Source organism: Enoplosus armatus, chromosome 6 (genome assembly GCF_043641665.1).
Source record: "Enoplosus armatus isolate fEnoArm2 chromosome 6, fEnoArm2.hap1, whole genome shotgun sequence".
Classification (NCBI taxonomy): domain Eukaryota; kingdom Metazoa; phylum Chordata; class Actinopteri; order Centrarchiformes; family Enoplosidae; genus Enoplosus; species Enoplosus armatus.
Genome location: NC_092185.1, coordinates 5,572,551 through 5,599,995, shown reverse-complemented (window position 1 = coordinate 5,599,995; position 27,445 = coordinate 5,572,551). Strand labels below are relative to the sequence as shown.

Genomic DNA, 27,445 nt, shown 5'->3' with positions numbered 1-27,445 from the left:
TGCCAGTAAGTGATTTATTGGGCTAATATTTGCCTTATTACAATAGGTCGGCATACTAAAATCAATTTATGTGGAATCTGGTAGTATTTCTACAGGTAACTGATCCAATACAAAGACAAGTAACCAATCAAACTCCACCATCATGTTATCGAAATGGATACTACAGGTTATTGAAAGTACATTATCAGCCCTAGAGATCACATGTATCAGTATTTCTTACATATATGTACTTTTGTAAAGATTAAATTAATTAAATTAATTAATTAATTGTTTGGGACAGTCCCGGGTGCTCTCATTAAAAAGGGCCGTGCGCCGCTATTTGACGGAGGTGTGGCGCTTAATCAGACTTACATTTGTAAAACCAAACGTTTTATCTTCATCCTTGAAGTCTTTTCTCTTGTAGAACTGAGAAATACTACTAGAGGACACTTCTGATTAAGCATATATCTCAATTTTGTGTCGCTTGTCCAAGAATGTTTTGTGCGGCGTCTTCTTCGCCTCATTCCGTTGGGCCAAATTGTACTGAGCTCATTACTGCCCCCTGAGGCCGCAGTGCAGAGAACACCCACCGGTACCTGAGCTGCAGTAGTGGTGGGTGTTCTTCCCTACGACGGCCACAAGGGGCAACAATGATTCGAAAACAACGAGGACAAGCGACACAAAGGTGAGATTTATGCTTTATTTTAAGTGTTTTAAAAAGAAATCCGTTTTACAAGACAAAAGACTTCAAGGATGACTAGGAAGACTAGCTGGTTGATTTGACTAATGTAAGTCCCACCTCCGTTAAAGAGCCGCGCACAGCTACTTCCATGAGCTTTTCTATGGGAGTTTCCGGGATTGTCTCCCACGCAGTGAATGAGACGGATGAGACAATCCGGACCGGGGACAATATATCAGATTAATTTATATGATAAAACATCGGACCAGAAACTTGTGGTTTGTTTTCAAAAGGTGAGTCATGCATGTTTGAATAATACAAACATGGTACAACAACACAACTCCCAGAGCTGAATATCAATGTTTTGGCGTAAGGAAATGCTAAAGCCCAGTTCAGTCTGATGAGGATGTTGCTGTTAAATTACGTCTAATGTCTTTGCGGTGGGACTAATCATTCACAAAATTAATCATCTCGTAGCGTTAATTACGGGTCTTGCGTCGGTTCACCTGCCAGGTGCTCGTAGCTAAAGATATGACAGCTAGATAAGCTAGCTGTTAGCTAATGTAGCATAACTGTTATGTAGCTAGCTACTATACACAGTCATGCTACTGTACTTTTGGTGTTATAACGTCCTCGTTTGTAATCATGCTTACTTTATTGAAGACAGACCATTTATTGATAGCTGAATGTGGCTAATAAAAAGCTAGAAGTTGGTTAGGTGGCTGCTAGGTTTGTTATGCCAACGTTTTACGCTAACAGTAGGTTAAATATTGTTGCGTTATGATGTATTTTTCACACAACACCACAATGAAAGCTATAGCTAGCTGTGTAACAGCAGGTGTATAGTGCTAGCTTTTTAGCGTCTTTAGCCAGTCGCTAGCTTCACCATGTGCACCCTCCCAGTTTGTAAGTAAATAAACTTTAACAACAGTAAAAGAGAGAGATAGCTTATCTATAGCTGTCATCAGGCACTGATCGGGGTTTGACTAACGTTACTTGAACTGATATCTCTGCTGTCTACAGCGATGTGACCCAGAGCCAAAACAGCCTGTGACTTCATGGAGCAGCTGGAGGAGATAATGCTATAAAGTGGAGACACTTTCAAGTAAGTATTTATCGTCCTGACTCTGACTTCATCTTCATTTCACGAGTCAAGCTGTACTTCTCTCTCTGTCATGATACAATGCTTAATTTTCTTCTGATACTTGTCTATATGCCTATATATATATATATATATATATATATATACAATATATGAAGTATTTCTGTGCTCATTTTTGGGTTAGCTGTATTGAACTGTGTAATAAATCTTTGTCGATGGACAAGCTGGCCATTTTCTTGGAAGCACACATCACAACTAAACTGTACAGAGAATCAGAATACACTACAACAAACACACATCTATGCCAGTGATGGTGTCTGCAGAGCATTTGTGTCTCGTGTTGCTGTTTCCCATCATGACAAGAATAACATTTTGAAATGAACTGAATCATTTAAATAAAAGTTTTATGTATTGCATATTATTTATGTTGAGCTTCACGCAAAAAAACATCAGTGCCAGTTGAACTGCAGTTGCTAACGTTAGCATAAAATATTACTTATTGGCCGCTGAAATCCAGAGTTATAAATATCTTTGATCCTTGAAAACTTCTATCAGTAGAAACTCACTTTAACCTGCCTCTGCTCCTCAGTTCCCTTCATCAGGGCAGGATGTCCTCAGGCCACAGGCTGAGAGACGTGGAGCAGCAGCGCCCCCTGCTGGACGGGGAGGAGGAGGAGGGGGTGGAGAGGAGTTCCCGCAGCGAGGCTAAGCAACTCTGGTTCATCCAGGACTGCTGCGGCATGGTGTGTGCCTTCATCACCTGGTCCCTGGTCTTCTATGCTGACTTTGTGGTCACCTTCGTCATGCTGCTGCCCTCCAGGAGCTTCTGGTACGCCGTGGTCAACGGGGTGGTCTTCAACAGCCTAGCTCTGCTGGCGCTGGCCTCCCACCTCCGCACCATGCTGACCGACCCGGTGAGGAAGCTGAGGGTTTTGGGGCGAGACCGGCTGATTTTGGTTTAATCGGGAAAATAGAAGCTGGAAGTTGCAACTAAGCCAGAAGATTTTTCCCATTCTCTCTTTTGATCACCCATGTTTCTTCCCTCCTCTCCTCAGGGAGCCGTTCCTAAAGGAAACGCCACTAAAAAGTACATGGAGAGTCTGCAGCTGAAGCCGGGGGAGGTCATCTACAAATGTCCAAAATGCTGCAGCATCAAACCCGAGAGGGCTCATCACTGCAGGTCAGACGGGTTCATACTACCTGGAGGGAGTCTCAACACTAACTCCGCTGTTCTTAAAGCTGCATTGATGGATTTTTGGCCACTTACCTGCAGCAGAACCACTGAAACCACAACTTCTTACATTCTATCACCTTATAAAGTTGTGTGAATGTTTAAGCAAACAATTGCCTATTTAGACATCCAACAGCGTCAGAACATCATTATCATCCCATTGGAGTCGTGTTTTGACTTGGTTTTCACAAACTCACCAGCTAGCTTCTAACTGTGTCTGTCAGCTGTTTGTGGGTTTATCAGAGCTTGTTTGATGAAAACAACTGCCTGCTGCTGCTGGAAACACTAAGACTGAACCAGACAGTACATTTGCCGTAAAAACAAAAACTAGGAGAGATGGTGTTGATTCTCTGTGGGCTCAGCACTGACTGACTGAAAACAATCCCAATGTTGTGTTGTGCCACTTAAAATATTCTGTGCTACAGTATGAAGCAAAGAGGAAGGTGCCAACATGTTTTTTTTAAGGCAGCTGAGATGATTGTTTTGAAAGTGTTAAGAGATAATAAGTAAGTCCAGTCAGGAAGTAATACTGCTATGTTCTCCTCTTCTTCTTCTACAGTATCTGTAAACGCTGCATCCGCAAGATGGACCATCACTGTCCCTGGGTCAACAACTGTGTCGGGGAGAAAAACCAGCGCTTCTTCGTCCTCTTCACCGTAAGTTAATTTACTGTCGTGTCCGCTTCTCTGATTTTCTTATTCAGAGTGACTTCCACACAGGTCAACCAGAGAAATGCCATATATTTTGGAAAACTAGAGATGATTTTATTTGTTTGTTTTGTTGACAAGTGAAGAGAAAGGAAGAGAATTTGTAGAGAATGTAGATTTGAGAGACGGGAGGGTTTGTTGGGTTATTGCATCGTTTAATGACTCCCATATTTTTCTTTTGGAAACCAGTCAGCCTTCGTCTGCTTATTGAGGAAGCAACAACGGTGACAAATCTGTGTGTGAATAGAGTAGACTGTGTTCAGTGCTGTTGTAGCGGTTTTACTAATAGTTAGAGCTGTTTAGAGCTCAGACGCACCACAAGCTACTTTTGCTGATTGACAATTTTAGCTTCTTTTTTTTTTCTCAAAGAGTCAAACATTTTAATATATGAAATCACCCAAAATTCATATATGAATCAATAATGACAGTGAATCCAACAACAAGTGTTGTGTGTATATCACACCCACCAGAGTGCTCGTAGTGTTGCTTTTTAGTTTCTCCAGACCTTCATTCTCTTCAGTTGACATGGCCACACAACAGCATCACATAAGGGCATTTGTTTGTGACAGACAGAACTTTCTCTGGGAATCCACGAAAAACAGAGGACAAGGCCTCCCAAAAGGATAAAATAGAAATGCAAAGAAAAAGGGAGGGGAGCCGTCGAATACAGAAAGGTTGCATTCCAGAGTAGCTGCCAATCCAAGTACAAGTACACAGTGCACATTTTGCATAAAAAGATTTATCACTTCTCTGCATTCAACGTCAACTAAACTTTCTGTCACTCATCTCAGTAAATGTTACCCATTTGGCACCAAACCAGGCTGAAACTGATGAAAACTGTGTATTTCCACTAACCTGTTAGACCCTTTAGACTCTGAGAGGTCTGGTACATTTTCTTCTGTCCACAGATGTACATCGCTATGATCTCCAGTCATGCTCTGGCTCTCTGTGGATACCAGTTCATCACCTGCATCAGAGTCCAGTGGAGAGGTGAGTCCTGAAAACTGCTACCCTGCTGATTTAAATTTTATATTTTATTTTATCCTCAGTTATCTTTATCTTACGTAGGGCTCCAAACCTCACTACTGTTTCACCATGTCCAGCATCTCTTGTGTGATTGAATCTCGCTGTCGTTGACAATGTTTCTGTGCTGTTTTTCTGTGTCCAGAGTGCAGTGATTTCTCTCCTCCGGTGACAATGATGTTAATGATCTTCCTCTGCATGGAGGCCCTCCTCTTCCTCACCTTCACAGCTGTTATGTTCAGCACTCAGCTCCACTCCATCTGCAACGACGAGACGGTGAGGACATAAACACATGTTCTGTATATTCTACTGTATATATTCGACTGTTTGTTTGTGTGTGTCTGTTGTGTGAGCCAATGTGTTGCGTGCCTTAAACCTGCATTCTCTCTAAGGACCAGCAGGGGGCGACTCCACTGGTTGCAAAAAGAAGTCAGATTGTATAGAAGTCTATGAGAAAATGTCCCTAATTCTCACTAGATTTATGACCTCAGTAAACATTTTCCAAATGAGTTTATGGTCGCGATCGCTAGTTTCAAGTCTTCTTCAATACAGCATGATGTAAATTATGGTCCCATTTAGAAACAGACGATAAAGCAGGGTATGCTTTAGGGCGGAGCTACTTTGTGATTGACAGGTCACCTGGTAGCGGTAAGTACGTTTACAAGCTTTGTTAGCAGCTACTTCACACGGCGTAGCTAGCTGCAGTCAGGTTGCCGGTATAGGTAGGCGTGCATATGGTCTTCAGGTTTTCAGATCCCCAGCTCCACCCTCTCGTCCAAATATGGTCACTTCTGGTTCCAAAAAACCAAGATGGCAACGGCCAAAACACCAAACTCAAGGCTTAAAAACGGTAGTCCACAAACCAATGGTTGACGTCACGTTGGCTACGTCCACTTCTTTTATTCAGTCTATGGTCTGTGTGTAACGAGGTTGTGTATCTCTGTGTGTCAGGAGATCGAGCGTCTAAAGAACGAGAAGCCGACGTGGGAGCGTCAGACTCGCTGGGCGGGCCTGAGGTCGGTGTTTGGAGGTCAGCCGTCACTGCTGTGGATCAGCCCCTTCGCTGGACTCAAACTACCAACCCTTCTCCCCAGGCGCACCTGGAAGGGCGGGGCAGAGTTCTCTGTCTGATCAGCTGACATTCAAACACTGCACAGCGGAGTGAATCAAAACAAAGCAGCAATCAAAACAGCGGTGGTGTTTCTGCACAGAGTCCAGCTGGAGCCGGAGAAACCAGGTTCAGACTCAGCTGCAGTACCCCCGAAGCAAGATGTCTGGTCTCCATCTCTAACGCTTGACCTCTTGCCTTCCTGTGAGGTGGGGGAGCACCGTCCCCGCGGTCAGGATGATGCTGCTGGATGGGTGGAGAGTCTTGAGAAGAGTTTCTTCCACTTTAATCAGATTCAACAGATTCAGACTCAGACTCTGAATGTTTTTAAAATGTGCTCATTAAGTTGCTGGATCTTCTTAGAGCTGCTACTGACTACAGAAATTATTATTTCACCAATAATCACAGGATCTCAGATTTTTTGGGAACCACTACTGTAACAATTCTGTGTATGTAGAAGTTGATCTGCACTGTGTGCATCAACATAAAGCTGTAAAATTATACAATTATTATAAAGATTCTTCCTTTCTGTTGATTTTAAATGACATCATCTATTTAAAGGTGCCATGTAGAGTTTTCTTTCTTTTCAGTGTTACTCACCAAAACACATCGTATTCTTGAGGTCCAACAAAAGTGTTAAATGCATTTACTTCCTCATAAAACATTTGCCAATTATTGAAGTATTTTAAATCCTGTATTACTTGCATCCATGTTGACTAGCTCGCAGTCTTCTTCTTCTCTGCGTTTGTTGGTGCGTTGCTGTGTTTCTTGACGCATTACAACCACTTGCAGATCAGTGGAATACTGTAACACCAGAGAGAGGAAAGTGGATTGCGTCGCCCTCGTGCATATGCGTCATTAGAAAAACTACTCCATGAAAATATAGCACCTTTTTATAGCGCTACTCGAGGTCAAAAACTCCACAGGGAAATCATATTATAAAATTAAAAGCATGCTTTAAAAAATCATATCAAAACAGTTTTTAATGGTTGCTTCAAAGCCCTCATCAATAAATTGAACACTCAGATGTTTTCATGCTCAAATTTCCATTTGAATCAAATGTTTTTTCTTCCCTTTAAAAACAGTCACGTGTGTGTTTCACAGGATACACAACACATTGGGCACTTGTGGAAGAACCTTTTTGTATTCTCATCCTAAACCTCGTACCTTTTTAGTTTGTTTGTGTTCTTTGTTCGTGTTCTTAGTTGGATTCACCAAACCTTAACTGCACAAACATATCGTTCATTTCTTGGTTCAACCTGAACCTGCAAGTTTCATTGACTAAAATGTCACATACGAGTAAAAAGAATTTGCCGTCAGACATTAGCTGACAAGGATTGTAAAAGTTGTCATCAGTATTATAAATTCCATAAATGTTAATTGACAGCCATGATGCACACCCCATGTGCATCACATGTTGGTCTATCGGTCAGTCCACACGCACAACGATTGGATGGATTGCCATTAATTGTTGTACAGACATTCATGTTCCCCAGAGGATGAATTCTGCTGACTGAAATTTCTCAACAACTGTTGGAAGTTTTGTCTTTTGGTTCAGACACTCATGTTCCCCTCAGGATGAATTGTAATATGTGTTATGTGACCATGTGATCATGGTAAACATTATACCTGCTAAACATCAGCATGTTAGCATTCAGCTCAAATCACCACTGTGCCCACGTACAGCCCCACAGAGCTGCCAGCCTAGTCTTGTTTTATTGTTTTGTTTTAATTTGAGTTGATTTTGGAAACACATTTAAACTCCAGATCATTTACATAAAGGCTTTGTAAGTTTTCACACAAGTGTTTTACCCCGCGTGGCAACATCTGGACCACTCGTGAATTTAGACAATTTCTCTTAAATCACTTGTACGTGCCACTTTGGAACAAATGTGCTCATGTGAGTGGTTCTTTCCTGAGGCCTGATGCCCTCAAAGTGCCATTCCTTTGTGACTTTTACAGTTTGGAAAATGTGAACTTCCCTGTTTAGTGTGTGCAGTGAGATTGAACCTATGTATTGTGTATCAAGCCTCAATAAGCTCTTGTTTGACGTTTCTGGAGAACAGGAAATGCTTTGTGATGTATGTGTTTTGTTTAGCCCAGTACTATCAGTTTCAAACCATCAGGACAAAACACCAAATGTTTCTCTGGCCATTTCATGCTGCTTCCTCCTGCTGCTCAGGGGAGTTTTCTTTACTGATTATTCACTAAATTATCCTCCACAAACTCTTTTACCTCTCCAATTTAACCTTAAAATGGCCTTTTAATAAAATGAATGATAATCAGTGCCGCCGTGCAGACATTTGTTTCTGGTAGTTATTTCCAGGATTTGTCTAATATTGGATTCTGATGAGACAACCTGGAAACCAGTTTTGAAAAGAAAAATGAGAGAATCTGACTTTTCAAAGAATGTATCTGAGTTATTGTACATTAGTTTTCTGAGATTTCAGAGCCTTTTACATGTTGACCTGTTTCCATTTTTTCAGACGCTTAGAATAAACCGAGTTCCTCTCTACCTCTTTAAAGCATCACAGCTTCTAACTGGTTTTTATTTCGTCTAAATTCTTTCTTTTCCTAGTCGATCGATCTGACGGTCCCCAGACCAAGACTTCTTGACAACTACCGGCCTGATTGTAGTAACATTTATTTTGTATGTTCCTGCTCCCCAGAGGATGAGCTCTTTGGATTTCGGTGTCCCCGTGACCTTTCCTCTAGCGCCACCCTCAGGACAATCTTTACACTTCTAGCTGCACTGAGAATCACTATATAATCAGTATGTTGAGGTCCTGTCCAACACTTCTAACAGCCATGCTAGCAGAGTAGCACCAGGGATGTCAGTCCAGACTGAAATGTCTCAACAAGACTAAGACCAAGAGATTTCAGGTGGGAATACATTTCTAAATCCTAATTGTGACTGCCTGAATCTCTTGTGAGTTGTCCAGATATATTACATTTTGGTCAAGGTAGATCAGAATTGTGCAGTTAAGGTACGTGGGAACTCTTATTTTCTGTGAAATAATTTGGCGCTTTGTGGTCAGACTTCCCTTTGTTTCAGTCCGTCAACAGTTATTTCTCTGTATCACAGTGACTCCATCTGTGAAGGCGGCCCAGCTTTCCCACTGACTCAGGCAACATTTTGGTGCCAGTTAATGATTTCTGATCTCTCCAGGCTGCCACACAGGCTCGGCTTACACCTTTCATTCAGAGAAGAGGCCTCCGTTTGTTCAGACATGCTGTTTAGGATTCCCTGCTTGTTTCTTGTCCTGGTGTGTTGGGGTCCGGTTCGCGGCGGGCCCCAGACAAACCCCCACCCCACCATGACGGACCAGGAGCTGTTCTGGGGCACCGACCAGTACGACTTCTCTGTGGTGGTTCCTGCTGCAGGGTTGGAGTGCTTCTGGCACTTTGCTCACCGTGGAGAGAGATTCTACCTGAGCTTCATGGTAAGAATCAGCGCTGAGGCCTCAACACGTTTCCCTCAACGTGAGCAGATTTATAACGTTATCTTTTATTTTTAAAGCCCCTGAAAATGTGGTTTAAAGTATTTCTTTATAACATTAAATATACATTATAAAATGTTTTCCCACTTTAAGTCAATGAGTAAGTAACCTTAATAATGATAAAAAATAACCAAAACTGTTCGAACTCAAATACGCAAAATAAGAAACTTTTTTTAGGCCCTTTAAGTTCACATATAGTCATTTATTTTCATATATAATATGATTGTATACTGTATATAATACTGTATGTTCATATATTCATACTTTTATATATAACAGAAGTAGCATTTTTATATTTTGTATTTCATATACTATATTCACACACAGAAAGTTGTTTTTATAGTATAGTATAGTGATATTTTGTGTAGTATTTCATATATATTCATATATACAACCTTATTTTTATATGTAGTGAAGTATAATTTTATATGTAGTACTTGATATATATTCACATATATAGGAAGTCATAGATAGTATACAGTAGTATTTTTATAGGTAGTATTTGATATGTATACACATAGTAAGTCATTATATAGTATACAGTAGTATTTTCATATGTAGTATTTGATATGTATACACATAGTAAGTCATTATATAGTATACAGTAGTATTTCTATATATATTATCTATTACTATCATTAAAAACCTAATGGTTCCTCAGCTTTGGTGCTCGATGTGTTTTCAGTTCTTCACTGACACGTTTAAGTCACATGCTTCATGTATGTTATCATTTATTCACAGTCTTTCGAATTGCTTTTTATTGATACACCAACTTTTCCACCTCAGAAAAAGAAAATTGATGAGATTTTGAAATTTCACTCGCTGGGATTCATCCTCTGGGTACCATGAATATATACAGTCGATCTGATCAGCAGTTGTGGAGATAATGTATCTTCATTCCCTCTGGACAAACAAAATCTACACACGACTCCCACGATATCCAAACGTATGTAACTCTGTGTTGTTTTGTGTTTAACTCTCCCTCTGCTCTTGCTGTCTGTCTGATTTCCTGCCTGTCTGTCTGTGTGTCTGTAGGTCCAGTGGGTGACGGGAGTCGGCCATGACAGACACCTGTCTGTCAACGTCAACGCTCCCAGCGGACTGATAGTGTCGACTGTTGATGATGCAAAGGGTCAGATCAACTTTGAGGCAGAGGAGACAGGTAGCTGTCTGTCTGTTTGTCTGTCTGTCTGTCTGTCTGTCAAACTACTCTGGTTTTATGTTTTCACCTCGTGAATTTTTGCGTATTTCCTTTTTCTGCTACTTTATACTTCTACTCCACTATATTTCAGAGGGAAATATTGTACTTTTTACTCCAGCAGTATATAAAGTAATTAAAATCCGCTCTCCAAGTGATGAACACATAATTATAATCTAATAATATAATATATGTTATTCTGAAATGAGCATTCTGCATAATGAGCACTTTTACTTTTTGTACTTTAAGTATATTTTGATGCTAACACATTTACTTGTAACAGAGTATTTCTACACTGTGGTATTACTACTTATATGTAAGTAAAGGATCTGAGTACTTCTTCCACCGCTGCTCCTTTTATTATGCATAAAAAAAGAAAAAGGATCTTAATAACCTTCAGCTCTCCAGTTTGACCTTTATGAAGGAAGTGATGCATCCACACGGATTATTCAGTGTCGTCTCTATGATATTATTATATTCTGTGTGTTTCGTCGTTCTCATTTGTTGTGTGTCTGTCCAGGTTTCTATCAGATGTGTTTCAGCAACTTCCACAACCGCTTCGGCACCATGCAGGTCTTCCTCAGCTTCGGCGTTTACTACGACGGCTTCCAAGACCCCGCCAAGCGCAAGGAGGAAGAGAAGAAGAAGAAAGAGGAAGTCAGCAAAGACCTGAACAACACACTGACCGTCATAGAGGTACACACACACACACACACACACACACACACACACACACACACACACACACTGAGTAGTAGTAGTAGTAGCAACTGTAATAGTACCAGTAGTGGTGGTTGTAACAGTAATTTGCAGTATTGGTAGTTGTCACAATAGTACTGGTAGTAACCAATAGTAATAGCTGTGATAGTAATAGTATCAGTAAATATTTTAATGGTTGTAGTAGTTGTGGTAGTTCATATTATTGATGATGATGATGTAATAGTTTAGCAGTAGTTGTAGTAGTAGTAGTAGAGTTTCTTTATAGCGCAATTTGAATGCACAAAGATTAGTATTAACTGTAATTGTAAAGTAAGTAGCACACATTTAGAAGTAGTAGTAAAAGTCGTAAAGTAATTGCAGTTTCATTAATAATTTGCTAGTGGTAGTAGTTGTAGTACTACAGTAGTGGTGAGTATTTGTAGTTGTAATTCTTGTAATATTTATTGATTAGCTGTAATTGTGCAATTATATTTAATAGTAGCAGTAACCGTGGTAACAGTTATGGCAAACGTAGCGCACAAAGTAATAGGCTAATAGTAGTAGTAGAGAGTGTAGTAGTAACAGTAGTGTATATACTGGTAGTACAGTAGTAATGGCAGTAGTGACAGTGGTATTTGTAATGATAATGACAGTAGCAGTAAAGTTTGTAGTATTTGTACTTCTGTTCTGCTGTTGCAGGATGCGAGTCACAGAGTGGAGAACTTCGTCTTCCACATGTTCCGCTACTACAGCTTCGGCCGCATGAGGAAGAGTGCCGACTACTTCCTGCTGCTGTCCAACTCACAGTACATCACCTGGTGGTCGACGGCCCTAAGCCTCCTCATCGTCACCTCCGGGTACCTGCAGCTCCTCTTCCTCAAAAGACTCTTCATCACCAAAACCTCCACCGAGGACGAGAAGCCCCGCTGCTGACAGACTCCGTTTACTGTAAAATGTCTGCATGTACGAGGGAAGTGGAGCCACAGATGATACCATCTTTCTTTCTGGTGTTGTATTTGTGTACTTGTACTTGTTTATACAGTATAAATAAACTTTACTGTTAGATGATCATGTGAACATTTTGTGTTGTTTTCCAGTAAAACAGCCAGCAGGTGTAGTCAGGTTTAAATGCTGCCATGTCCAGTTCAGCCGACACTGAAGAAATCTATTTGTTGTCTTTAGTGGAAAGAAAAATGTTCTCAGCAGCCAACGGTTGCTGTTTTTGTGTCGCTCCAAGTTTTGAATTTAACAAATGGTGTTTTATTGCAAATCTGAATGATGTATGTAAATGTTGCCCAGACTAGTAGCTGGCATGTACACTTGGAGACTCACTTACAAAAATAATACACACATTATAAGTTGTCTAACGCAGAGGATCATGACCAAAACCCATTTATTAACAACTTAATAAGCATTTATAAATGGATTTCCAACTAGGGCTGCAACTAACAATTATTTTCATTATCAATTCATCTGCTGATTATTGTCACAATTAATCGTTGAATCTTTCGGTCACAATTTCCCAGAAACCAAAGTGACGCGTTCAAATTGCAAAACAGTCCAAAACCCAAAGAACCAGCAAACCTTTTACATTTTTGCTTAAAAAAACGATTTATCACTTATCAAAATAGTTGGCAACTGATTTTCTATCAATCAAATAATCAATTAATCGAGTAATCGTTACAACTCCATTACCAACGTTTATAACTGAATCATTACCAAGAGGATAAACACCAGCCAAAGTGCTTATTAATTGCTTATAACTGATCTATCAAGAAAGCCATTAGTTAGGACTGCTTACAACTACATTATAGCATGTTATCAATCATTTATGAATTGTTCATATACTGCTCATAAATGCTAAGGTGTTCCAAGATAATCTGTGACCTTTGACCTAAAACACATACCATGTCTATCTAAAGTGCATTATTATGCAGTTTATAAGGCCACTATATGTAGCTCAGGAGTAAAAATCAAAAACTATTCTAACCTCTATAGGTTTTTTTTTTTTATCTTGCTATGCTTCAGTTTTATACATGCTTTTCCATTTTAAATGTCATAGTTTGTTTCGTGTTTCCACGTTGGTTTGAATCTGTGTGCTTTCGTATGTGATTTCTTGACAAATATGTGAAAAAGTGGGTTTACGTATATGTTGTTTTATGACAGAATAAAACCAAACTATTTCATATTACAGATTAACGGCTTATCAGACGCCAAAACACTGCGCAAAAGGTTTTTACGGCAGCAATTATTTTATCTTTGGTCAAGATGATTGCATTGCAGCAGAATTTGAGTTTCAGTGTGTAGACAACTTCTTTTTCTTTCATTTTGGTATAGCGTCTACGGTAATGCGAATACAGACAATGAGCCTTGAGCTTGTGGATCCACACCTCACTTGGTCTCTGTGGAATGTGGACAGTCACTTTTGGGAAGTTAGGAAGATTTTGAGGAAACTCCGCCCCTCCTGAAAGTGCTTTTGATGCTACATGACTTCCTGATCAATTAGCATCAGATCATACTGTCAGTTTAAAGACTAGACGGACAAGATAGACTGGAAAGGTATATTCTGTATCATGTTGTTCCAGCTCTACACTGAATATATACTGTATGTTTAATATGGATTATTCAGCCTTACATATTCGGCATTTTTGGAAACATTGCCAATTTTTTTGTTTCAGTTAAGTTGTTTTAGTTTAGTTTAGATCGCTCTGATCAATATTTATTTATTGCCTGCACCGCAACAGCATCATAGGTACCAGGAAGGAATGTTTCCGGTAAATCACCTGAGATAAATAGGGCAATTAAAATGGTACCAAAACAAAATCACTTTTTAGTTTCCCTGACTGCCACACTTGGATTCAGACAGGCCGCTTGTCAACAGGTAAATCATTTTAAGGTTTTTGATCATTTCTAACTGAACTCCTTTTTAAACTCTGCTCCACATCATTGCTGCTGTCAAATCAAAATGTCCAAAATGTAAATTTTTCATGGGCTAAGAAAACTGCATTTTGCTTAAGAAGTAGAAGAATTTTCTCAAACCAAAAAGGAACATTTAAAGGATATGTTTACAGTTTTTCAAGTCTGTTTTAAAACAACAGTCAGGTGGTGATATGAACATTGAAACTGGTCTAGCTTGTTATAATCAGTCCTCCCTTCGCCATTAAATGATTAATTTCTATTGTAATGTCAAAGTGTTTAAAACATGTTTAGAAATCAGTGTTGAAACTGTTTTAGACAGGTGTTACAGGCAGATGTTAGAGGTTGTTGTGCCAACACACACATGATGACAGATGACCATTTTTATGTGTCAACACAAGTTGGCTCCCATAAGTACAAAAGTATGTAGGATAAGACACAGTGGTGCGAAAAAGGTGATGGTGGCTCAAAGTGAAAACTGTGTTTTTCTTTAAGCTCTTCATGGACAGTTTGTAAGCAGTGAACAAAATGGCAGTGGAAGTAATGAAAATTTGCCTTTGCACACTTGAAACTCCACCCGCTTTCTCATAAAAGACAAGCATGCCGAAAGTATTCATGACGCATGTCACCATTCTGGGAAATTACACGTCAGTTCAGACTGCCTGTGTTTTCTCCACAGATGAAATGTGTCACTTGTCATAGTCCAATGAGCTCGAGAAAGAGGGAGAACACACAGGATTCAAAGCAATTTAAACAATCAAAACAAAAGCAATGTAATAAATGAATCTGTTGTCTTTAAGTCAGCGGTGGGTACAAATGTTGAATGTATATGTGGCGTTGTGAAGGCAAAGCAAAAAGGAAGAAGGTAGATGATGATGGTGAGAGAGACAGAATGAGGAGTCAGTCTAAATATCCCAGCCGGCTCAGGTGAATGCAGCCTAAGTTCACTTCACTGTGACACCATTTAGTTTCATTCCAAGCTAACTGCCTCTCTGTCTCTACAGCTAATCATGGATTACGTAGATAAGATCTTGTCCATATGCTTGACCATTTACAAGATGGCTGAGAATGCGAAGGCCAACAAGGAGCGCTGCCAACAAGTCGCCCAGAGAGTCCAAGCCCTGGAGGAACTGGTTCTCGCTATCAAACAAAGAGGGCCGGGCCAAATCTCTGCCGCTGCGTACAACGCTCTGAAGGAACTCTGCAACGCTCTGGGCTCTGCCAAGACGCTCATGATGAAATTCTCCCAAACTAAACCTATTATGAGCTTCCTGAAGTCCAGCAGCCATAAAGACAAGTTCTGCAAAGTGGACAAAAGACTCACGGATAACTTCCAGGTCCTGTCTGGGGCTCTACAGATCGAGCAGGGGAACATGCTGCACAAAGTGTATGAGACTCTTTCAGGAAGGAGACAGCCTCCTGGACGCGCAACCTGCATGATGCTGGGGAGAGGCCCCAGCATCATGCCCTCCATGCAAATGTCTAACCCCACAGCTCCCATGCCTGTCAGCTGCATCATGACCCCCATGCCTCTACCTAGAACCATGGCTCCCATCGGTTTCTCCACCACCATTGTCTCCAGGACCGTCCTTGCTATAGGGACCCCCGGTGCTATCTCCTCCACCATTGCCCCCAAGCCTGTCATTAGCATCACTGCCCCAATGACTTTTTCAACACAAAATACATCTTTTCCAAGAAGTTATGTGATCAACAGCTCTTTTGTCTTAGGCTGTAAAAAGTGAAAATATTTCTGTGGTGTGTGAGGACAATGAGGGATGAGCATAGCTGCAGTGCCCACAACTCATCATGCCTGCCTCTAGCCCCCATTTGTTTCTCTGGAGACAAGGCCCCCCCAGCAAAATACACTCACCCTACAGCAAGTAGTCATTTGGTCACATATTCAACCCTTTAGTGTTTTTCTTTTAAGAGTATTTTTATTATAAAGAGACAAGAAACAGAAGGAGAGAGAGGGTGATGACATGTGACAAAGGTCCAAATCCAAGTGTGTATACATGTTCTGAATGACTCAAAGTCAGGGCAAAAAGCTGTCATAGAGAGGGGCACGATGCAGTGAATTGTAAAAATGGGGAACATGGCACACATTCTTGGACAGTCTTTCTTTCATTTTGTTGCTCTCCGTTTTACGCACAAAAAGAGACACAAGTAGTTGCGTAAAGAGTGGAAAAGGAGAAGGGGGGGGTGGGGGTGGGGCATCCGAGAAGCAGTTCAGATGAAGCGTACTGCTCTACATTTATTTTACAGCTATGGTTAGACGTTACTTTTCAGATTGTACATAAAACACATACAATAAGCTTGTAAAATATAACACATTGTTAAAGATGGTCCCCAACACTTCTGGCTTTTGAACCACTACAAAAAAGATGTGTCTGGTCGGGGGCCCTTGTCATGTTTTGACATAGATGCGTATGAGTTGGTAGCTCTCACATGTTTCATTTATATAACTGAAATGATCAAATATTTCATAAAACAGCAAAAACTATAGAAAATATCCCAAACATTGCACAGTTTTGTTTTCTTCTTTCCTCTCCCATTAATCATGTCACGACCCCACAGATTTATCTGATGACCCTTTGGAGGGGCCTGGCCCATGGGTTGGGAACCACTGGACTAAACTAGCTAACTGTCTGATGTTACACATATGTGCATCAGTATTAACAATCTATTATGTAATATATGATAATATACCAATCAAGGACTTTTCTGCTGAGGCAGTACATTTAATTTTGGTTTTGCTTAAGTGGGATTTTAAACGCAAGACTTTTATTTGTAATAAAGTATTTTTACATTGTTGTATTGGTACTTTTACGGAAGTAAAGGCTCTGAATACTTCTCCACCACTGGTTTCCCTCTGTTTCCGGTCTGTGTGAGTGTGTTTGAATGGGTGAATGAGAGGCAACATTGTAAAGCGTTTTGTCCATTAAGGTAGAAAAAGCGCTATAAAAATGTCCATTTACCATTCAAATATAAGAGGAGTTTGATCTTCTCAGCTAAGATTCTCCAATAGAAAGCTAATAAGCCTATTCCCCTATAAAATGTCAAAACTATTCCTTTAAAAGTAAACGCAGGTAAAGAAAAACAGAATGAATGCATTTCTGAGCTCCTGAAACTTAACCTCCTAAGACCTGGCATCCACATGCGTGGACATCACATTTTGGGTTATACCATAATACTTAATTCTGCTTATATGGAAATTCAAAATTGTCCCCGTATGCGGAACCACATCATGTCAACAGATGATGCTTAGTTTTTATACTTATCAGGTCCCAATAAGCCCAAATAGCAAAGAGAAATTAAGATAGAGCTTGGGTCTTAGGAGGTTAAATAAGCACTGAGTGAGACTTCCTTGCATGATTTAAGTTGAGTTGCGTTGATACGTTATCAAGCGTTCGGCGCTGTGACTGAGAGTTTGTAGATGTGGTTAATAATTATTTTCCAGTTGATATCTAAGAATCAACAGAAGAAAGCAGCAGACCCCTTCATGTCCTCGTCCACAGTGAACTCAAACTGCAGTCATGCTGTTGAACACTTTGCTCATAGTGTTGAGCTCTCAGTGTGTCTGGGCCAGAAAGTCTGAACCTTCCCTCGGTGAGGCGGACGCAGGTTTGTTCAGGGGATCAGACAGATATGACTTTGCCATCGAGGTTCCTGCTGCAGGGATGGAGTGTTTCTGGCACTTTGCCCACCAGAGTGGAAGCTTCTACCTGACGTACATGGTGAGAATTTTCTGTAAACCTGCAGGATTGGATTTCGTCTCGTCTGGAAATATGTCTGAAATTTAATATGCTGTCATGACATGAATGCACTGTCGGGTATGTTTCTGTGCCTTTTGGCCGTTCGTCATTTGTTCCGGCTTATCACACTGACTTTCAAGGTGATCCAGTTTGACCTTTAAACATGGGATCAGAGCATTACTGTGTGCAACAGCTTTCCCATACCTTGCATAAATACAGATATGCGTTTACAGTATATACGTAGAGATCTGGGCCTTCTTCTCTGTACGTGGATAACTGAGTTAATGTAGATAATTTTACAAAAGCCCGGATTTTTCAGTTGCCTGAAGCTGTTATCCGTCCGTAAGCACACACCTGCAGCTTCATGACCTAGAGTTTTCAAGTTGAACTTTTAGACTTTTGGTCACCATTTCCATAGAGTCATTTGAGCTACATTTGAAGAATGGGACTATTAGAAACAATATGTAGTGAAACTAAGAGTCTGAAGGCCTGCTAGCAGCCAAGTGTTGGAGTTAAGACTGTAAAGAATGTCCCGAGGGTGGTGCTGGAAGGAAAATCATTAAAATCACACGGGTTCATTTAGCCATACAGACTGTACAACATCTATGCTCATAAGGCACTTTATAGCAAGAACTGGACAAATTGTCTTAAGTACTGCTTTGTATTTGCAGTTTTTGATAGTTGACACATTTGATGCTGCTGTTTGTACTTTTAAAGGATATGGGTGGTGTTATATTATTATATATATTAAATTCTGACTGCTATAAGGTTCCCCTTTAAGATTTAAAAACACCTCACAAATATATAGTTTCATTTAAAAAAACAACAACAATCAACATTTGGTGCTCGAGTGAGTATTTTGGAAAGCTGGATGTGTATGTGGGACTGAAAATAAACTACAGTGTGTGTGACATGTCACCCAGTGCAACAGTGTGGCTCATAGTTTTTCATAGTTTTTAAACAACAATGGAGCTCTATGGTTCAGAGGAAGGAGACATATCAGGCTTTGATACACACACAATACTTGTTAGTAGATACATCCATTGTTGGTTTTGGTCTTTTCATTGGATTGGACAACAAGGAAAAAACAGAATATCCCCAGACTTACCATCAGTGCCAAACATTTGAGTTTGTAACAGCAGTTTGAAGTATTTAATGTGCGTGTGTGACCACAGGTACAGTGGGTAACAGGGATGGCCAATGATCATCGGATGTTTGTGACGGTCAACTCTCCACAGGGCGTTCTCATGGCTTCGAAGAACGAAGCTGTCGGTCAAATGAACTTCCAGACTGAGGTGACAGGTAGGATCTTCAGAAACACTTAAGTCTTCGTCCATGACATATCCAAGAATTATACATCACTTAACTGCAGTTTCCTACCAACAGGTTTTTACCGGCTGTGTCTTGGGAACCGCAACAACCAGTTCGGAGGCATCAGGGTCTTTCTGAACTTTGGTGTCATCTACGAGGGCTTTGAGGAGTCAAAGAGAGAGATGGAGGAAGGAGAGAAAGTCCTCAACAGCACTTTGGCTGGCATTGAGGTATTTGTCTTTGGGATTTTGGACTGGATTCTGCATAAAATGCAATGTAAAAGTGTGATGTATTGTAAAAGAGAAGTTGCCTCATCAGAAAACAGCATAATGTCGTCTGCATAGAGAGATATGGAAAGTTGTGTTAGTGAATATGATGGGGTGATAGACTAGTGTTGGCAAATTGCTTGTGCAAGAGGTTGCAATGATAAAATAAACAAGAAAGGGCTTAACGGACAACCCTGACGACAGGAACGAGATAAGGTAAACTTTGGAGATATTATAGATATTTATAATCCTGTAGGATGGTTGAGATATCCAAGAGACTTCTCTGTTTCTATGTTGAGAAACCTTGAACTTTGCACAGATTTGCAAATTAACGTAAATCAGTTTGTGAGTAGAAAATCTGAAGTACTAAATTTAGTCTTTAAAAAAATCCATAATAAAAATACACTAATAAACTACTCCATTTATAAAAGTTAGACTATCTACAGGTACTTCATGACTTTCTAAGTTCATTACACTTATCTTCTATAGCCTTCTGCATACTTTGACATACAGTTAAATCTCATGAAACTATATAATGTACCGTGTCTGGTTTAGGAGAGTGTGCAAAAGCTCCAGAATCGGATCTTCCACACGTGGCGTCATTACAACTTCGCCCGCATGACAAAGGGAAAGGATCACTACCTCCTCCTGTCCAACCTCAGCTACGTCACCTGGTGGTCGGCGACCCAAAGCTTCGTCATCATCCTGTCTGGATACCTGCAGCTCCTTGTCCTGAAAAGACTCTTCCACACAGACTCCAGCAGGCCACGATGCTGAGAGCAGAACATATAGCAGAACACAGCTAGATCGCTGCTTTGAGTTTGGTTCTACCTTCAAATATCACATTTTTATTGATACATTTTTGGAATAGATAGAGATCCTGCACTTTATCTGAAGCTAGCAACTGAAACTCTTCATTGATAGACATTTGGCCAATAAACATTCTTTCTTCTGTCCACAAACCAACAGGTAATCTTCTCCTTAATAATCTGTGTGTTGGTGTTTAGAAACATGAATAAGAAATCAGTGTCTTCAAAAAAATATCCAACCCAGCTGGTTGAGCTGGGTGTTCTTTAAATAGGTCTGTGCATTAAAGTTATGGTGTCCAGTTCAGTTATCTGTCAGATATGTCAAAGCTGATTAAATAATGTCTTGATGCTACTCGTAAAATAAACTCATCTACTCCACATTTCGTGATATCTTTTAATATTCCTAGTTGAACAATAAAACCAAAAGCTAACAGCTGCAGAGGGCTGAGCCAAAATTCTCACTGGCTTTTGTATAGTCAATAATAAACTAAAACATCAACACAAAATTGCAGTAATTAAAATGTCAATACACACACTGGGATTTTGTTGTAACTATGTGACCATATTCTCAGATCTCAGCAGTTACTTTGATGCTATCATAACCGCAGTGGTGGAAGAAGTACTCAGATCCTTTACTTAGGGTAAAGTAACAGTACCACAATGTAAATATACTCCATTACAAGTAAAAGTCTCTGAATTTTAAACCCTACTTAAGTGAAAGTACACAGTTTTCACTACTATATGTACACTACACTACATGTATAGTTAATCTTGCAGTGTAGTGAAAGGTACAATATTTCCGTCTGAAATGTAGTGGAGTAGAAACATAAAGTAGATTACATGGATTTAATGATTAAAGATAAATTGATTTAATGAAAGTGATTCTGAGATTTTACAGCATAAGGAAAGAAAGCTGAGGAGGCTTAGAGACATACTCTCTCTGGCAGCAGCTAACGTCTGACCGTCAAACACTCAGCAAAGGAATGAGAGCTGCGAGATTTGATACCCAAAACAAATCTCTTCTAGACAATGTGAGCATGTCACACCCTGAGTCGCTGATACAAGTATACATGTGAAATTAAAGGAAATAACCACCACGTAATACAACGCGCTGTTAAGAACACATTTCAAATACTGCATGCTACAGGGTGCTGGGGTTAAAGTATTAGTTTGATGTATGATTCTTTTCTCAGGTTTGCTGAAAAGATGCTTTCGTTTTTTTCTTGTGATGACAAAGTAATGCAATTCACCATAAAGCTCATTTGATCAAACTGCCGTTTATCGCGGCCATTTAAAAACAACAGTAACAACAACAAAAACATGTTCCTATAGAGCCTTTTAAGTCAGATAGCCGGTTTACAAGGGGATGCAAAAATGACACGCTTTACGCAGTATGAACCACTGAGTGACCTACAGGTGTCGAATAACATCAGGAGAGTTAAATATATGAATGCATTTGAACTGTTGAAACGAACTGCTTTGACTCTGTGTCCGTTTCTGTGTTTATCTTCATGGATGACGTTGTGTTTCTCCTGATATCAACACCTCGCCCGTGGATGCCTGAGCTCCCGAGCACCCACGAAACTGGCGCCTATGGGCTGAGGCTCTTACGGCACTTGAACAGGATAAGCAGGTTTAACCAAAGGATGGACAGTGGTTGGCCCAGCCTCATAGATGCCACAGGTGTTTCAGATAAAATACCTGAGAAGAAGAGTTTGTTGGTGTAAAATTACTTTCATTTTCTCTCACTGGCACACTTGGATTCAGACAGGCTGCTTGTCAACAGGTAAGTATTTTGAAGGTTTTTCCAGCTGAACTCCTTTTAAAACCTTGCTCTTCTGTGAAATCTTACATTAACAATGCTGTCCAGTGAAAATCTCCAAAATGTCCTGTTTTTGTGACAATTGATACATTTTTCAGACAACGCAGTTAGTTTTTAAATGGTTTATTTTGCTTAAGGAGCTGAGGAATTTTCTCAAACCATAAAGGGACATTTAAAGGACAGGTTTTAGGACAGGAAACTGATTTTGCTTGCTGTAATAATTCCTCCTTTCACCATTAAAAGATCCCTTGCTAATGCAATGTAAATCATGTGATGGGGGACAAAATCCACAGTTCTCAGTCTATGTAAAAATACGCTCCGAACTCTATATGAAGTTAATCTTTATAGTACCAAATCCACTCCACAGACATCGTTTCCTTGTTGAGCTGCGGTGGAGTGACAGAAACATGAAGAGTGAATCTGATACAAAAAAAATGTAACTTTGGAAGTTTTCCACTTGATTTGTCTAACTCAGACTGCCGAAGCCTCATTAACTTATTTTATGGAGATCTTTAATTGCTCTTTTAATGGCCAGTATGAACAGGAGTAATGATTACAGCAGGAAAAACCTGTTTAGATGTTCATCATCATTAAGATGGACTTGAAAAAATGTGAACGTGTGGTTTTCGCTGCATAGCTATGATACATGTAATGGACTGTTTTGAGAGAAACCTATGCACATATTATATACAGGCAGACTGATATATACAGGAAATGTGTTCAAAACAGTTTCAGACAGGTGTTACAGCAGATTAGAAGTTATTGTGCCAACATGCACATAATGGACAGGTGACCATTCTGCTCGGCAGCAAACAGCAGACGGACACAGTTAGAGACCAGTTGGTGAACATTTGGTGGAACATTTAGCAGCTAAAGAGCAGCTAAAATATTTCCCTCAGGAGTTTGTAGAGACCAAATTACAGCTAAAAGAGAGTGAATATTGGACTTACATTCATCAGGTGACACAAACATGACTCCAAATAAATTATATGTCAGTAGTCAGGTGCCCAAGTGGCCAAAAGGTTAATGCAGGTTTAAGTTAACTGCTCTGAGCAACACTACCACAGCTTCCAGATAGACTATAAACGTTAGGCCGAAAAATTAAGTAAAACAAAATAGCAATTCTATCTGCTGACAAGGCTAACTATCCACACACACCAGAATTAGCTAGCCTAGCTAATCTATTATTTTCCTCTTGTTTTGTCTTGTTTTCTGCTTATATCCACATTCATGAAGTAGAGTCAAACAGCTTTGGGATCAGCACAAATTTTTGTTTCAGTTGACCAGATTTAGTTCATTGAGTTCAGCTCCATCTGGTTAACTTCACTTCACTTTGGCACCATTCAGTTTCATTTCAAGCTAACTGCCTCTCTGTCGCTACAGCTAATCATGGATTACGTAGATCAGATCTTGTCCATATGCTCAACCATTTACAAGATGGCTGAGAATGTAAAGGCCAACAAGGAGCGCTGCCAACGAGTCACCCAGAGAGTCCAAGCCCTGCAAGAACTGGTTCTTACCATTAAACAACGAGGGCCGGGCCAAATCTCTGCCACTGTGGAGAATGCTCTGAAGGAACTCAGCAAGACTCTGGATGCGGCCAAGGAGATGATGGTGAAATACTCCAGAACTAAACCTGTTATGAACTTCCTGAAGTCCAGCAGACATGAAGAAAAGTTCTGCAAGGTGAACGAAAGACTCACTGATAACTTCCAGGTCCTGTCTGGGGCTCTACAGATTGAGCAGGGGAACATGCTGTCCAAAGTGTTTGAAACTGTTGCAGGAAAGAGACAGGATGAAGAGTATTGCATTGGACAGCCTCCTACTAGCCCCACAGCTCCCATGCCTCTCCCCAGAACCATGCCAGTGTTTAACCCCACAGCTCCCATGCCTCTCCCCGGAACCATGCCAGTGTCTAGCCCCACAGCTCCCATGCCTCCTCCCGTCACCATGCCAGTGTCTAGCCCCATAACTCCCATGCCTCTCGTCGGCATCATGCCCCCATTGCAAATGTCTAGCCCCACAACTCCTATGCTTGCCCCCGGCATCATGCCCCCCATGCAAATGTCCAGCCCCACAGCTCCCATGCCTCCCCTCCGCATTATGCCCCCCATACAAATGTCCAGCCCTACAACCGTCATGCCTCTACATGGAACCATGGCTCCTATCCGGTTTTCCACCATCATTACCTCCAGGACTGTCCTTGCTTCAGGGTCCCCCAGTGTTATCTCTTCCACCATAGCCCACAGGCCTGTCCACAGAATCATTGCCACGGTGGGAGCACCTTTTGCCCCAATGACTTTCTCGAGACAAAATACATCTGTTGTAAGAAATTATGTGGTCAACAACTCGTATTTTCCTTAAAACAAGGGAAACACAATGTAAAAAGTGATTGAAAATGTTAAGCACTTTATTACGTTTTTGTGCTATACAAATGAAATATTACTGACCATTTCTATGTATCATGTGTATACGAAATGCAAATTAATATTGTCATTTAAAGAAGACTGATAGGTAATGACTCAGACTGTATGTATAGAGAACAATGACTTGTTGTTAAAACATGTTACAGAGAAGTTGTTCTTTATTACAGGAGCAACCAGTAACCCCAATACTTGCGTGGAGATTCATTTTTGACCTCGGGAAAAATATACCTCTGATGAAATATTCCAAACACAAGGTTCACTTCCCAAGATATTCCTGTAGCTTTCAACTGTATCCCACAGACTTCTTCAGCAAATGGCACTTGATCGGTTGTCCGCAAGCAACCTACAGGACTTCAGATTTATCTCTCCTTAACTGACAAAACAGTTCCTCTGTTTTCTAAAGTTTGCCGGTAACATACATGAGCTGTCTTTAATGTATGATTATTTTTTTCCCCAATTTTTATTGAGCTGTAACAGCAAATTATGGTCACATTATCATTTACATGGTCTCCTCCTGCAGGAAATGTGTATTTTTGACAAGTCAGCCAGGGCACTGATCAGAAATGACTCGCAGCACCATCTTGTGGACTTTGAGCTGAACAACACAGCTGTTATTATTGATTATGGACATCAATTATACTCTGCATTACACAAGACCAGTCTCTTTGCTAGTGAGTTACTGTTACAGCTATTTTTTTTTATATTATTTGGTGCCACAAAACAACTAGTAGCTCAACGACTATTGGATGGATTGCCGTGAAAATCATCATCAATGTACAAACATTCATGATGTCCAGAGGACGAATATTACTGACTTTGGTGATTTGAGTTTTCCTCTGGAGCCACCAGCTGGTCAAAGTTTTCACTTATCTAGTGTAATACCTCATCTACTTGTTGGATTGGCACAGACTTTATTACAGACATTCATGCTTCCCAGAGGATGAGTTAGCAAATGTTAGCTTTGTCCTTTTGAGCATATTAGCATGCTGACTCTAGCATTTAGCTCAAAGCACCCCTCTAGCTAAGCACAGCCTGACAGAGCCGCTAGCATTGCTGTAGACTCGTAGTCTTGTTGTATTTGGACTCCACCACTAGCTGCACATGCTATTTATTTATTTATTTATTTTAAGAAAATTTTGATGTAAATGCAAAATCCAATAACTGGTTTTATTGGTTATGAATAGTACATTATATTATAGCATTCATAAAGAAACCATACCTGGCAATTAAGACCCATAAAATTATCAAAGAAAAATACATGGAGGCCTACACATGGAACATAAAATGAGCCTGATACAGAGCTGGATCATTTTAGGATCTTAATCTATTGCGTGGATAAAACCATTTACATTAATATTCCTTAGGTTTTAAAGGTACAAATCATATGCAAACTATGAGGCATCTCTGTGATTGATTGAAGCATTTCTATGATTCTGGTACACATTTACTTTGCACGAAAACTGCATTTTAATAGTTTAAATGTTGATCATTAAAGTCTGACATGGAGGGTTCTGTCTTATCTCAGCTTGATGAGTGTCTACTACTGAACTTGATGGGTAAAATTAAAGAATCTTGTTATTACAATTTTCAAAATTTTGTTAGCACTCAATAACATGACAAAGGCTATGACTCTGCTCTTCTTTATTGCAGAATACAATAGTACCCTTTACTTTCATTATCTAGCTTTGATTTCACTCTTTGCAGTAGGTCCTCCTGCTGTGCTAGCTTGTTCTCCTGCTCAGCCAGCTTCCTCTCCTGCACATGCAACTTATTCTCCTGTTCAGCTAGCATGTTCTCCTGCTCATGCAGTTTATTCTCCTGCTCATCAAGCCTCATCTCCTGCTCATCCAGCTTGTCCCCCTGATAGACATGCAGAGCCCCAAACAGAGTCACGCAGGCGTCGCTGAGACTTGTGTTCAGTTTGTCGAACTCCAATTTGTAGTCGCTGGATTTGACCATCTGAGTCAACATGTGTGTCTTGTTCAGTTTCCCCAACAGCTCACCAGCTGATGACAGAACCATGTTGAGTTTCTCCAAAGCTTCGTTCACATCATCAGAGAGTTGGTCTGGCTCCTTCAGTTTGTGGGAAAACACCAGTTTCTCCAGGGCTTGTAGTCTCAGGAAGAATTTAAAGCACTGCTCATTATTGGTCTTCATCCTGTCATACATGTTGTAGATGTTCCAGAAAGGTTTAATGACCTCCATGATCAGCTGGAGAGACAGGGAGGCAGTTAGCGCGGAACCAAATGGACATTAATCTGCTGTACAGATTGTAAAACCCTTTGAGGAAAATTTGTGATATTAGGCTGTATAAATAAAATTGACATGACTTGCTGAATATAATCAAAGACAAGATAACCTGAACTGAAGATGGAACTGAGATGAAATTAACTTCTGAACTGAGCTTCAAAAGTGCACCATAATATACCTAATATTACATAAACACATACATATACATAAACACCTAATATTCTGCTTCTTTCTTCTTTGTTTGATTAGTTTTCAAGTGATAAATGTGAAGTGCCTTTCAGGGGAAGAGTTAAGAACAGCAACAAAAGGAAAAGAGAAAAAAACTAATTTAACAGTAACAAAAGTACAAATATTACACCTGAATAACATAAAACAGCAACTGCTAGATGTTAGGACATGAAATGTCCTAAAATGGCCACCATATGGAGAATTAGCCCTTTTAATTTAGAAGCTATGTGGCCTTTTCTCAGATGCCACCCTCAGAACAAACTTAGCTTTTATCCCTACTAGTGAGAAAAATCAAAAAAAAAAGGAAAACCTCAGTTTCCATCCATTGAACATTTTTTTTTTTTTCATTTTCAACATCAAAATGCATCTAACTGAACTGCCTTGTGTGCTGAATTGATGGTATGTTTCTTTTCAGTACAAACAGTCCCACTGCCAGCAG

General features: G+C 40.2%; 4 protein-coding genes across 4 annotated transcripts; all 4 read left to right on the top strand.

Annotated features, from left to right (window-relative positions):
* The first annotated feature begins 641 nt into the window (after window positions 1-641).
* LOC139286196 (palmitoyltransferase ZDHHC7-like) lies at window positions 642-8,357 on the top strand. The gene is made up of 9 exons (XM_070906930.1): window positions 642-664; window positions 1,682-1,763; window positions 2,350-2,674; window positions 2,816-2,940; window positions 3,551-3,647; window positions 4,607-4,688; window positions 4,867-4,997; window positions 5,673-5,785; window positions 6,638-8,357. Exons 3-9 carry the CDS (start codon window positions 2,369-2,371, stop codon window positions 6,705-6,707), a joined length of 924 nt encoding a protein of 307 aa, XP_070763031.1. The 5' UTR covers window positions 642-664; window positions 1,682-1,763; window positions 2,350-2,368; the 3' UTR covers window positions 6,708-8,357.
* A 789-nt stretch (window positions 8,358-9,146) lies between these two features.
* LOC139286198 (transmembrane emp24 domain-containing protein 6-like) lies at window positions 9,147-12,159 on the top strand. The gene is made up of 4 exons (XM_070906931.1): window positions 9,147-9,272; window positions 10,365-10,491; window positions 11,048-11,223; window positions 11,926-12,159. Exons 1-4 carry the CDS (start codon window positions 9,147-9,149, stop codon window positions 12,157-12,159), a joined length of 663 nt encoding a protein of 220 aa, XP_070763032.1.
* A 5,516-nt stretch (window positions 12,160-17,675) lies between these two features.
* On the top strand, window positions 17,676-20,248 carry LOC139287054 (transmembrane emp24 domain-containing protein 6-like). Its single transcript, XM_070908026.1, has 4 exons — window positions 17,676-17,876; window positions 19,070-19,196; window positions 19,281-19,435; window positions 20,027-20,248. Exons 1-4 carry the CDS (start codon window positions 17,676-17,678, stop codon window positions 20,246-20,248), a joined length of 705 nt encoding a protein of 234 aa, XP_070764127.1.
* Window positions 20,249-22,037: 1,789 nt separating this feature from the next.
* On the top strand, window positions 22,038-24,714 carry LOC139287003 (YLP motif-containing protein 1-like). The gene is made up of 2 exons (XM_070907958.1): window positions 22,038-22,066; window positions 23,486-24,714. Exon 2 carries the CDS (start codon window positions 23,492-23,494, stop codon window positions 24,464-24,466), a length of 975 nt encoding a protein of 324 aa, XP_070764059.1. The 5' UTR covers window positions 22,038-22,066; window positions 23,486-23,491; the 3' UTR covers window positions 24,467-24,714.
* The last annotated feature ends 2,731 nt before the right edge of the window (window positions 24,715-27,445 follow it).